This window comes from Thamnophis elegans, chromosome 10 (assembly GCF_009769535.1).
Source record: "Thamnophis elegans isolate rThaEle1 chromosome 10, rThaEle1.pri, whole genome shotgun sequence".
Lineage (NCBI taxonomy): Eukaryota > Metazoa > Chordata > Lepidosauria > Squamata > Colubridae > Thamnophis > Thamnophis elegans.
The window spans coordinates 47,214,117-47,226,440 of NC_045550.1; the positions used below are offsets into that span (position 1 = coordinate 47,214,117).

The 12,324-nt window shown below is 42.5% G+C and overlaps 1 protein-coding gene and 1 pseudogene across 1 annotated transcript in view; both read left to right on the forward strand.

Annotated features, from left to right (window-relative positions):
* The first annotated feature begins 425 nt into the window (after window positions 1-425).
* LOC116514222 lies at window positions 426-3,343 on the forward strand (annotated as a pseudogene).
* A 2,420-nt stretch (window positions 3,344-5,763) lies between these two features.
* TIPARP (TCDD inducible poly(ADP-ribose) polymerase) overlaps window positions 5,764-12,324 on the forward strand; it is a 36,479-nt gene continuing 29,918 nt past the window's right edge. The window contains exons 1-2 of the mRNA XM_032225897.1: window positions 5,764-6,161; window positions 9,735-10,697. Of these exons, the coding sequence (XP_032081788.1) occupies window positions 9,796-10,697 (902 nt within the window). The 5' untranslated portion in view covers window positions 5,764-6,161; window positions 9,735-9,795. The remainder of the gene's footprint in view (window positions 6,162-9,734; window positions 10,698-12,324) is intronic.

Here is a 12,324-nt window from a genome sequence, read left to right on the forward strand (position 1 = left end):
TGACAGGGCAACGCCTTGCGTGCTCTGACAAATGGCTCCGCATGCCACCCAGTCATAGGACTACCATCAATTCTGCAAGATTCATTTGGTTTCTGGAGGTGCTTGAAGAGTTTCCCAAAAATCTGAAGGCCATTTCTGTTCAGACTTTTTTTGAGTCTCTCCTATGCACCAATGGATGAGGAAGATGTGTTGGATATGTTCATCACCTTGGGTTACTTGTAAAAATAATAAAGCCAGGATATAAATATATAAATAAAAATTACAGGGTTCTGGCAAAGATTACAGCTAGCAAATCAATTCAGAAGAGAAAAAAATTGCATTGTTTCACACTTTCAGCTTCATGCCCTAGATTGTCCTCTTCATTAGACAACAAAGACAAGGAGAAAGATATAAAAACAACAACGTGCATATATGGCACTTACAACATGAACATGTCCGGCTCGGAATCTGAAGAGTAAGAAAATAGGGATTCTTAAGTCAGTGTAATAATATGGTAGTGGATCTTATACTAAAAGAAAATGGGAATAAGATGCAGAGGTAATATATGAAATGAAGGACCTTCATCACTTAATTCAAGCTATCATAAAAGTGGTTCCTTTTGTAAAAGACAGGATGACATGACTAATTTTAGTATTCCAAACATTACATCCACATCGACTGTTATCTCAGTGACTGGTATTCAGAAAAATCTGCTTTCTAGCACAAATTCTCCTACATCACAGGTTCAGCAGCATTAGCCATACAAAGCAGTACCTCAAATTGTTTACAGGCTGAAGAATATGTTTCTACATCACTGATTGCTCCTGTTACACCATTAGTTGTAAGTACTGTAAGTACAACTGCCTGGTCTACAACCACCAGCAGTACTATGTCACCTTCAGAAGTCAGGGAGAGGCACAGGTCATACCTCATTCCTGTTCAGGAAGAAGAATCGGAAGCCCAAAGAAAAGCTAGATCAAGATAAACGAGGCAATCCAGAACATCTACACAGGGTGTAACATTAACCCATGTCCAGGAAGCTGGGGGAAAAAAATGATAGAAGTTGGGCTACATGAATTAGAGAACAAGAGAACGAACTCCCCGTGGAGATTCGGACCCTCACCACCCTCCAGTCCTTCCGCGCCGCCCTAAAGATCTGGCTGTCCCGGCTGGCCTGGGGTTAAGACCCTAACCCCACTCGAATTGTGTGACTGTTGTGTTTTTAAATGATGTAGTGTCTTTATGTTGTAAAATGTTTGTCCTTCCCCCCACACCTTTTTGAACTGTGAGCCGCCCTGAGTCCCCCCAGGGAAAAGGGCGGCATACAAATAAAGGGAAAATGAAAAATGAAATGAAAAAAATGAATAGGAAGGAAAAGAAAAACAAGACAAAGGAAACCAAATAGAAAAAAAATATAGTACAAAAACAGGATGTAATTACATACAGACAGCTTCTTACCTTAGAAAGAGGTGTATTACAATTAAAACCCTTGAATGTACTAAAAGAGGAAAAGGCAATTCAAACATGGTTTCAGTATGGGCAGTTACAGGCCAGATGGAAAAAAAGATCAAAAAATCGGTTTTATGCAAGACGAGGACAATTTACTAAAACAAATTAGAGATCAAAGTCCAATGCATATAAAGAGACTATATAATGCATTAATAGAAATGGATTCGGAAACAGAATTAGTTAAAGATTGTATGATAAAGTGGGCACAAAATTTTGAAGAACTAATAATGTTGGATACATGGGAAAAGATTTGGGTGAGAAATGTAAAATTTACACAAGCCCAAAATTTGAGAGAAAACTTTTATAAGATGTTTTATAGATGGCATTTAGATCCTAAAAAATTGGTCTCTATGTATTCGAATTTACAACCTAAATGCTAGAGATGTGATTGTGCTGATGCTACATACTATCATGTATGGTGGACTTGTAAAAAGGTTAAAGCATTTTGGATAAAAATATGGTGGATTATGCAAAATATTCTTTAAAAAAGGATAAAGTTTACCCCTCAGTTATTTTTGTTAGGTATAATTACTGATAGTACACTTATAGAGACTAACCTGATTTTGCATTTAATAACCGCAGCAAGACTGCTGGTGGCGCAATATTGGAAGAAGGAAGATTTGTCTACTATTCAAGAATGGACATTAAAAGTAACAAGCCTAGCAGAGATGGCTAAAATATCAGCATATCTCAAGGACCATTCCAATGAGAGATATAAATTGGAGTGGAGAAGATGGATTGACTATATTCAAAATAAATATGGGACTAAGAAATTCCAGATAGTTTATGACTGAAGAAACAAGGAATGATATAATCTGTTTAGAGCTAGCCTAGCAAAGAGGAGTTAAAGCTCAAATGAAAGATGATATCAACTTTTTAAAAAAAGTTTATTTTAGAATATCTTTGTTAAAGATTTATACCCTGTATTGGTTATGGGAAGTCGGGGGGTGGGGGGGAAGGTAGGGGGGGTTGGGGGAGTAGGGGGAGGAAAATAAACATTTGTAAAAGTTTTTTTTTCAAAATTTCCTATAAATAAAAAAGGAAAAAAAGAACCAGAAACTAACGATGATTATAAAGTTATGTGTGAACCTTAGAAAAGCCGTATCATAGTTGTAGAACTACATCTTGAACTGCTTCATCAATTTCTTAGTAGCCGTATCTTTTAATTTTTCAAGCCAAATGAAGCCACATCTTTCAAGCCAAACAGCACTTCTGAGTGAGCAAACTTCTGCTTACTCAAGAAGTGCAGCAAAAGAAAATAAGAGAAAAAAACAGACTAGAAAGAAGAAGGGAAAAGATAAACCATAAACAAAATCAATAAGAGAAAGAGAAAAACAAAGACCAATTGGAATTTGTTTTGGGACTTAGGCTAATGATGAAAACAAGAACATGTGTCTAATTCCAGAAGAGGAAACTAATAAAAAAGAAGCAGAGAATGACAGTCATTCAAGATATGACACAAGGTCATCTGGAGATTGTTATGACTCAGTACTATGATGACCCCGTTACTTGGAAAATCACAAATTATATGCCAGTAAACTAGAAAAAGAAGATGCAACTTATTTTTAGAAACTTTATGAAAGATTATAGCTCAAAGTGAAAAATCTGAAAGCTCAATTGCATGATACAAATTAATGGCCCTTGATCTATACAACTGGCGAAGGCAACCCAGAGACAGAAAAAATGTGTTGATCAATCTCTGCAAGAAATGGAAAAAGGGGAGTGAATAGCTCCGAAAAGGCAAATATATGAAATGGAAGAATTCAAGACGCTATCAGACCTGAAGGCAGATAACCAGGGGCTAAAGGATGAATATTGGGCTTTGATCAGGGTAATCAGCAAACTTTCCAAATAAAATTGTTTCCTCTTATCTGCAAATCAGGGGATTGCACATAATTAGTAACTCCAGTGGACCACAGAATAGAAGTCACTGGATTCCTGGGAAGATTTCTTAGAGACTGTTTTTTTCAGATATTCTGTCAAAAGCCCTTTTACCTGTGCGAGTATACGTTTTAAACCAAAATCCTATTTTTATATGTTAAAAGCAGCTGCTGAGAAAACAACATGACCGAGAAATCTTGTTTACAAGGTCTGATAAACCTCAAATATTGAATCAGTAAGCCATAAACACATTTTTTTTAAAAAGCTTTCCGTTATCCTTATTTTGTTGCCTTGACACTGGTTTTTTGGGGGGGAGGATATTTCTATATGCCACTTGGAATCACTATGAATTCGGTAGCCATATAAATTTCCTTAATAAATAAAATAAATGAATAATACTAGATTCATTACAGTCAGATGTCCTAATTTTCAAAAGTGCTCCAAAAGAATATGAAGGCTGAAGATTCAATAGCCACTGAGGGATAAAAGAAAATCAAGTCACATTCTCCACTATATTCCCCGACTACCCACTGACCAATTTAATGGCAAATGTAATCTTAGTGTGGTAGTTTTGGTATAAAAACCATGAAATTCAATGTTGCAGATCCATTGTATTACTTCATGGCACTACAGGTAATCTTTGATTTACGACCATAATTTTTTGTTTCTAAGTGAGACAGTTATTAAATGAATCACTGCAGGCGTTAAGTGAGTAAGATGGTTGTTAAGTGAATCTAAGTTCACCATTAACTTTGCTTGTCAGAAGATTGGAAAAGGGGATTACATGATCCCAGGACATTGCAACCGTCATAAATACGAATCAGTTGCCAAGCTGATATTTTGATCACATGACCATGAGGAATGCTGAAATGGTCATAAATGTGAAAAATGGTCACTTAAGTCACTTTTTTCAGCACTGTTGTAACTTGGAACAGTCACTAAATGAACTCTGGTAAGCTGAGTATTACCTATATCAAAAAGCTTTGCATTTTTTATTTAAATTTTGACAGCAGTTTTAACTGCATTTCCTGTTAACTTAATAGGGATTTGTGTCTTGGAACAAGTTTCTGTATTATTATTGTGCCAAAACCATGCTGGAAAAAAAAGGATTAGTCTATGATTGTTACAGTTCATTGTGTCAGATGGACATACTGATTTAATGGTTTCAGATGAATGGTGTGAAAAGCAGGGAGGATGAGTGAAATTAAAATAGAGGTTAGTCCTGTAACTAAACAAAAGATAGGATTTGATAGTGTAAATGACCTTGTCCAAATCTATAAATTTATTATCTGTCCACTTGTACTTCCTTCTCTGTGAAATTACTCTTTCTTTACTTGTAACCCAATATTTCTCAATAAACGAAACCAGTCATCTCTCCAAAGTCAACTGCTGTAAAGTGTTTCCAGGCACACGGGCTGTTTCTATGTGAGAATGTTTGTGAGAAGCAGTAATTCACGTTCACTTTTGATATACACCCGGTTGCAATTCTTGTTGCATCAAAAGTGTGTACGAATTATGGTATCTCACAAACTTTCTCACACGAGACAGTATTCCTGGAACCACTTTGCAGTTTCCTCTTTCGTCCCCGCCCTTTTTGGCTAAGGTTCCTCGCTTTCTTTTTTTAATTTATATTAAATGACGGTTTGATTGAAAAGCCCTCAAAGAGGCAGGGATTTTCAAAGTCACGCGCCAGCGAACCCAGGGCCAGTTTCACCCAAACAACCCAGTCATTCTTGCCCATTTCGGATTCCCTCCCTCCTTTTGGCTCAAAAGCCAGAAACTGACACTGAAGTGAAATTCTTGTTTTACCCGAAATTTATACCTGAGGCTGTTGCCCAGCCGTTGTGTGCGTTTGTGTGTATACACAACAACTGCTCCACTCTTTTGCATCCGAGTTTCCAGCTTCTGGATGCAAAGCACGCTCCGGGTTTATGGGGAAGGTTTCGAAAAACGAGAAGTCCTTTTCTGTTAAAGAAAGGGGGGGGGGGGTTTAACACACGTGTGCACAAGCGTGCTTTTTTTTCACTTTCTTCTTCTTCTCCTGCCCGCTCGGGAACAAAGTGGCTCTTTGCAACCAGGCCAGTTGCCGGCTTTGTGCGTGCGTGTTCCTCGTTCCCTCCGCCCCAAGCCGCAAGAACTGTATGCAAATAAGGAGGCCGCCCGGCCCTTCCTTTCTTCCCGCCCTGCTCGGGTGGGAAAGCCGCAAGCGAGGCGAGGCCTGAGGGAAAGGAGGTCGGGGGGGGGGGTCGGCACGGAATGCTTCTCTGTGGACCGGAGTTCCTCTCACACAACCCCAACTCCCCCCCCTCACACACACAAACACACACACACTCAGACAAGAAAGGTGGGAAGGGCTGCGCCTCCTCCTCCTCTTCGCAGGCTGCAAAGCTCCTCCCCGCAGATGGTGCAGCTGTTGGCCGAGGGCTTGTGCAGGAAGCGGTATTTAAAGCAGGCTGCGAGGAACATGTGAGCCGCGCAGTCTTCGGCAGGGCTCGGAGGAGGCGGAGGCGAGAGGAGAGCGAGCGAGGGAGCTGGCTGGGAATTGGTGCGAGCGCCGGCCTCCCTCCACCCTTCCCCACCCCCGCGGCCGGAATGGGAGCTTGGTCACGTACGGGCAGGAACGGCTGCTCCAGCTCGCCTAGCGCCACCGTCCCTAGCAGACTGCGCTGAGCGCACGGACGGTGCCCGAGGGGGAGAGAGGCAAGGAGCGAGCCCGCTGCTCCAGCCCGGAGACTCGACTTTCGTCTTCTTTTTAAGCTGCTGGTGCCGGCCGCCGAGCAGCGGGAAGCGAGGTGCGTCCAAGCCGCGGACTCGAGGGGGGAGGGAAACTTCCTTTCTTTCTCCCCTTCCTCAGCAAAAGGCGTCCTTACTTTTATTTTTATTTTATTTGGGGAGGGACGGGGAGCAGAGCCCCGGGCAGAACGGGGCCCGAGGGATTTACCCGCAGGAGTAAATAGTTCTTTTGCTCTCCTGGAGGTTGGGTTGAGTTGGAAAACCGCCCTCTCCCTTGGCGAACGAGCGCGGCGGATCGACTTCTGAAGACGGGATCGGGTCGTGAAGGGAACAAAAAGGCGTCCGGGTAATTGGGGGGGGGGCGGAGGGTTGGGTTGGGTAGGAGCGCTGGAGAAGAGAAAGAAAGCAGAGCCGAAGGTGGGCGCGGGCGTTTTTCCTTTTCTTTCCTTTTTTTCCAGCCTGCTTTTGGGCTTAAAACGCGCGTCCTTCTCGAGCCCTGTGGTCGGTCTTCCCGGGTAGCCGTTTCGGGCTCGGTCCGCAGGCTGGATTCCCAAGCCCCAGAAAGCTCGCTTTGAGTTTGGCCAGGACTTGTTTCGAACTTAGTGTTGCATTGCCCGGGCAGGAAGCAACCGGGGCCAGAGAGAGAGAAAAGTTTTAATACGCTTGTCTGAAAGTGGGCTTCCGTCCCACACTCAGAAAAAGCGCTAGGGGTGGGGAAAAAACCCCGTAGAAGTGAATGAGATTTAGCGCCTTCCAGAAACCAGGAGCCTCGGAATCCCCTTCGGTTGCTTTGGCAGGAACGCGACAATGGTATGTTAATTAATGCGGGTCGAATAATCTGGACCTTTCGGCGCAGGGACAAATCTGGATTAGAGAATCCCACAATTAAAAACAATGCTTAGAAAAAGAAGGCACGCCAAACGGTTTGCCCACCGTCGTTTCGACGCTTGGGATCTGTGTTAGGCGAGAGGAGCAGCCTCTTCGCTCTTGAATAATTGATCTCCTTGCAATGAGATCCCTCGTAGACAAAATAACGGGGAGGGGACGCCTTTTAATGATGGTGCATAATCCTGGAATTGTAAAAACTTCAGGAAGTGTAATGAATGAAGCGCTGTGTGTCAGGAGCTGGTGAACAGGAAAGGGGACTCATCCATCTGAGTAATCCTTGGGTGCTGCATGAACTTGCTAGACACCCGAAGGTTTGCACGGAGAGTAAATTGGTTGGCAACCTCTCCGGAACTATTTGGTCCAGGGGATAGATAACCCTTCATACCGTTTTTCCTTATGGAAATTGCTCTGATATAAGGGAAATGTGTCATGATTTGAATTTTTTTATGACTGCATAAAGCAGGTGTAACCTGTACTAATGATAAGATGGAAAGGTTCATTTTAGGGCATTTATAAAAATCTTGGGTTGGTGAAAATGGGTGATCCAGGAAATAGGTGGGTTGTTTTGTTTGCAGAAGCTAAAACTTTAAAGCATCCATTAGATAAAATTAAAAACAACCCTGTAAACAAGCTTATAAAGATTTCTAGTCCCCACAAGATACAGGAATAAAATGTCTGTCTGCCTGTCCTGGCAGTAGAATGGGATGGCCAATAAAGTCATTTGTAGGTTACCTGCCACAGTTCTGTGTCTTAAGGGATGCATCTTTTCTGTACTGGCACAAAGAAATCCGGAGCCTTTGCTGGATTCAGTATTCATATCATACCCAAATCTGCCTTGCATTTTCTCAGGATTTCTTTCCCAGCAAAAGTGGCTCCTCTTTTTCTATCTTACAAGAGGCCTATGAATTTTCTTTTGAATTTTAGCAGAGTGTGTTGTTTCCTCTGTGGAGATGATTGATGATGATAATACAGTACAGCTAGCAGTGGTAACCTTTTTTTTTTAATGGTGTAATTCTCTAACCTTTTGAAACCTGCCTGGCTGCCCACATGTCCCCAGTCTGAACATCCCAGCAGGAAGAATTCCTTGGGGATTTAATTGACACTTGTAAAATCTGAGACAAGAGCTGTTGGCTGCTGGAAAGATGACAGGCAAGGCAGCACTCTAGGCCACCTTGTAATTAAGGAAGTGGAAGAATACTCCACCCATGAGAGTTTAACTGAAATTCTGTTCTCCTGTGCAAAGCAAATGTTCATGCAAATTCGCTTTTGTAAAATTGAGAAAGGCCTGGTGGGAAAAATGCAGGAGAATGTTTCTTAACATTTTGCACTTACTCTTGCATCCAGTTTCTTCTTGCTCCTAGCTACAGTCTCTGTACTGCTTATTTAGAAAGCCAGAGAAGCAATTCAAAAGATCTTCTACCCCTACCTCCCTTGTAAGCATTTTAACTCCCTCCCCAGGCTCTTGTTAGAAGAGAACATTTTCAAACTTTAATTTTTGTGTGTGTGCAGCTGCTGTTTTGCCTTTTCTTTCTGCGACTACAGTATTCGGCTTGGCCTCTGGGTGGCAGCATGTTTATTTGCGGTGTCATTTAGCCAGAAACAGCCAAGGTTTGTGGAATGTGATTCAGACAGAATGACTGGCAGTATGTGGGAATACCCGGAAGCGTGGAGGGAGGAACAATTGGCAGTTCTGAAGCCACTGAGCACAAGGTCTCTTTCAAAAGAACCTCTTGAAAAGAGTTTCACATTCCCACATGCTGCTAGTCATTAATTCTGAATGTGGCAACTTGCAAGGTCATCCGTGGAAGGAAAATGAATCTTTTCCTGTTGTTGGGATGACCAATTGGTGCAGGGATGCTTGTCCTTAATCTTCATTAATCAGTGAAAAATCAGGAGAAGGAAAGAAAACAGTGAACACATCTGGTTCCACCACAAATGCGGCACAACAAAAGCGTGCCTGACTAAACCGCAGTGTGTAAAGCGCGGTGACAAAACCGCACGACGAATTAGCGACTAATTAGCCCTAAAGCGCGCCGACAGAAGCACGCTGTAACGTAACCCTCAACCTAACCCTAAACCTAACTGTAAATCTTACCTTAAATGAAATCGCGCTTCGGTCGGCGCGCTGTTGTCGGCGCGCTTTTGAAATCGCGGTTTTAGCGCCGCGGTGTTGTCGGTGCGCTTATGATGTTCGCGCTTTTGACGGGTCACGAACACATCCAAGGGAATGTTAAGATGTTAAGAATCCAGGACAATGTGTCCTGGGTAAGTAAATAGGGAAATGGTGGGGGGATGGGTGGGGGGAGGTAGTTTTATTGCCTTTTTCAGAACTGGACTATTTGTGGATTCAGGGAAACTTGAATATGTTTATTGGGGTTAATTGGGTCCTAGGCTAGATCTTCGGTTTTTAATTAGTTTCAGGCTTTGTGTCCAGCCTCAAGAATTGGCAAGAGGATTAACTACCTTTTTATATTGGGAACCTAGTTGCAAGCATCTTTACTAACTTTCATCTCTTGATGAGTCAATAAAATGTGTTAAGTGTTGCCGAAGTGGACACCATAGATGTGACACAACTCTCCTTCTATAACAGGGGTTCCCAAACTTGGCAACTTTAAGACTTGTGGACTTCCAACTCCCAGAATTCTGGCTGGAGAATTCTGAGAGTTGAAATCCACAAGTCTTAAAAGTTGCCAAGTTTGAAGACCTCTGTTCTATAATAACAGTTTTATTTTGTTTACCTGTAGGTCTTTTAGGACTTGGAAAGTAATTCTGAACAGGGTGGGCCCAGCAGGCACAAAACCCCCAATGGAAACCGAAATGGAGTCTCCGTGTGAAGTCCAGCCAGCTGCCTGTCAGGAAACCCAGCCCCCTGACCCTCCAGAGGCGTTTCCTCCACCTGCAAGTGTTCCCGAAAAGATACCACCAATCAAGCCCTGCTTTAAGAAGAAGCAACAGATACAGAAAAGGCTGGATTCAGAAGCACTGAGGGCTCTGCGGCCAATCTTCACCAGCTTGCTTGGCACGGGCACCTTGGATGGAATTTTCGTGCCCAGGGGACAGAATAGTAGCCATAGTAACTTGTGTGAATCTGTTGCAAAAAAGAACTTGGGAATTGCAGCGCCGTGCCCACAACCAGATAGCAACGCCTTAGTGCCAGGAGCTCCAGCAGTTCAGGGACAAATATCTGATGAACATCTTGAAGAGGAGGTCCAGCCACAGGAGCAGAGCTTCCCATCCATTACCTCTCCTGCTAATGAGCCATTCCAAGATAGCTGCTTGCATGCTGCCTCTAATGCTGCTGCCCTCCTTGCATACCCTGGCAAGATACTTGAAGGTTGCCCATCTGGGATATCCCCAAGTAACAACCAGTGCCTGCTCCAGTGTAATGGGAATCAAGGTGATAAGTTTGGAGCTGGTCTTTTCCAGAACAAAAGTGAAGACGCTTCCCTTGACCTGGTCTTTGAACTTTTGAATCAGTTGCAATATCACACCCACCAGAAGGATGGGATTGAGGTCTGTGTGCACTTTCTTCAAGGCATGTGCGTATATGGCAGCGATTGCCCCAAGCATCACACTGTCCTGCCATATCACTGGCAAGCCAGGAAAACCGCTACGCAGGCGTGGCAAAGTGTAACTACCGACTCCCAGGAGCATCTGGAGAGACTCTACTGCAATCCAGACAACGACAAGGTCAAAATGAGATACCGGTAGGTCTTTAATACAATTGTGCTGGCGGAACGAAAAGTAGGATTTAGAAATCTTAATAGAATTGCAGAATTGTGCAGTAGAACATAGCAATTCATGTCTGATTATCATGGCAGATGATGTACATGCTGGGGAACAGGTTCAAATGTAACAGCTTCCTACCGTCCCCTCACCACCTAGAAGACAATTTTGTGTAGAAAAGAACTTACTCAGAAGACTTTCTACATAACTGAGACTTGTTTCTAGGTTCATTAATTGGATGGTTGTTTGTCTAATGTCAGTAATAATGAAATAATAATTCAGGAGATACTCTTTAAAACCAAAGTAAAAGTCAAACAAGTAATTGAAGAAAATGGATCATGTTGGTGGGTGCAACTGTTTGAGTTTTAACTTTGGTTCCAGATGATTAATTTTGGTCTGTAAACAAAAAGTGATGCTGTAGAGTGGAAACGGTGTTAAAAAGTTTTGATTGACTGCTTTGTTAAATCAATATCTCACCTTTCCTGCCCGTTTCCCTATCCTGTGAGATAATCTGGGTTGAGAGATACAGTAATTATCCAATGAGATTCTGCATTTTTAGTCTGGCTCACTTCTAGTCTCTCAACTGCTATACTGCACATTTCTGGGCAGATCACAGACCTTAATTAGATCAACTAGATCCCCATAGTCAACCAACAGATGTTTGTCTCCTGATTTTCTTCTTTTCTGATTAGATTTAAAGAGCATGCACTAACAGTGTTATTAAATGAATTTTTAATGTCATATTACTGATGGCCACTGCCATATATTTCTAAAGGCACATGGAATTTCCAACAAATTTATCAGTTTTCTACATTTTTTTTTCAAATTTCCTTTCTAAGTTGCATCAAGATACATGCAGTATTCCAAATGTAGTTGGATTTATGCAAAGGCAAAAATTGAAATAGTTGTGCAGCATTTCATACACAACTAAAATATTGAGATTCCAAAAATGTGTTTTATCACCATCAGTAAGAAACAATATAGAGTTTGACTTCCATACTTCCAAAAGGTGATAAATTGGCAAGAAATAGTAAAGTTAAATGAAGTTATAATAGCTGTTGCAGGCAGTTGTTGATTCCGAGAGATTAATAGAATAACAGAGTTGTAAGGGACCTTGGAGTTCTTCTAGTCCAAGCCTCTGCTCAGGCAGGAAACCCTATACCTGTGATGGTGAGCCTATGGCATACATGAGAGGTGGCAAGCAGAGCCCTCTGGATGGACATGCGCACTGTTGCCCCAGCTCAGCCAGCTGGTCACCGGGTTTCCCATACGTGCATGCACACCAGCCGGCTGGTCGTCGGGTTTCTGACGCACGCACACACACGGTACCAAAAAGGTTCGCCATCACTGCCCTATACCATTTCAGACAAATCTCTTACAAACTTACAACTTCTGGAGGCAAGTTGTTTCATTGATTGACTGCTCTCACTGTTAGGAAATTTCTCCTTAGTTCTAGGTTGCTTCTCTCCTTGATTAGTTTCCATCTACTGCTTCTTTCTCCTGCCTTCAAGGGCTTTGGAGAATAGCTTGACTCTCTCTTCTTTGTGGCAACACCTGAGATAATGGAGCACTGCTTTCATATCACCCCCTAATCCTTCTTTTCATTGA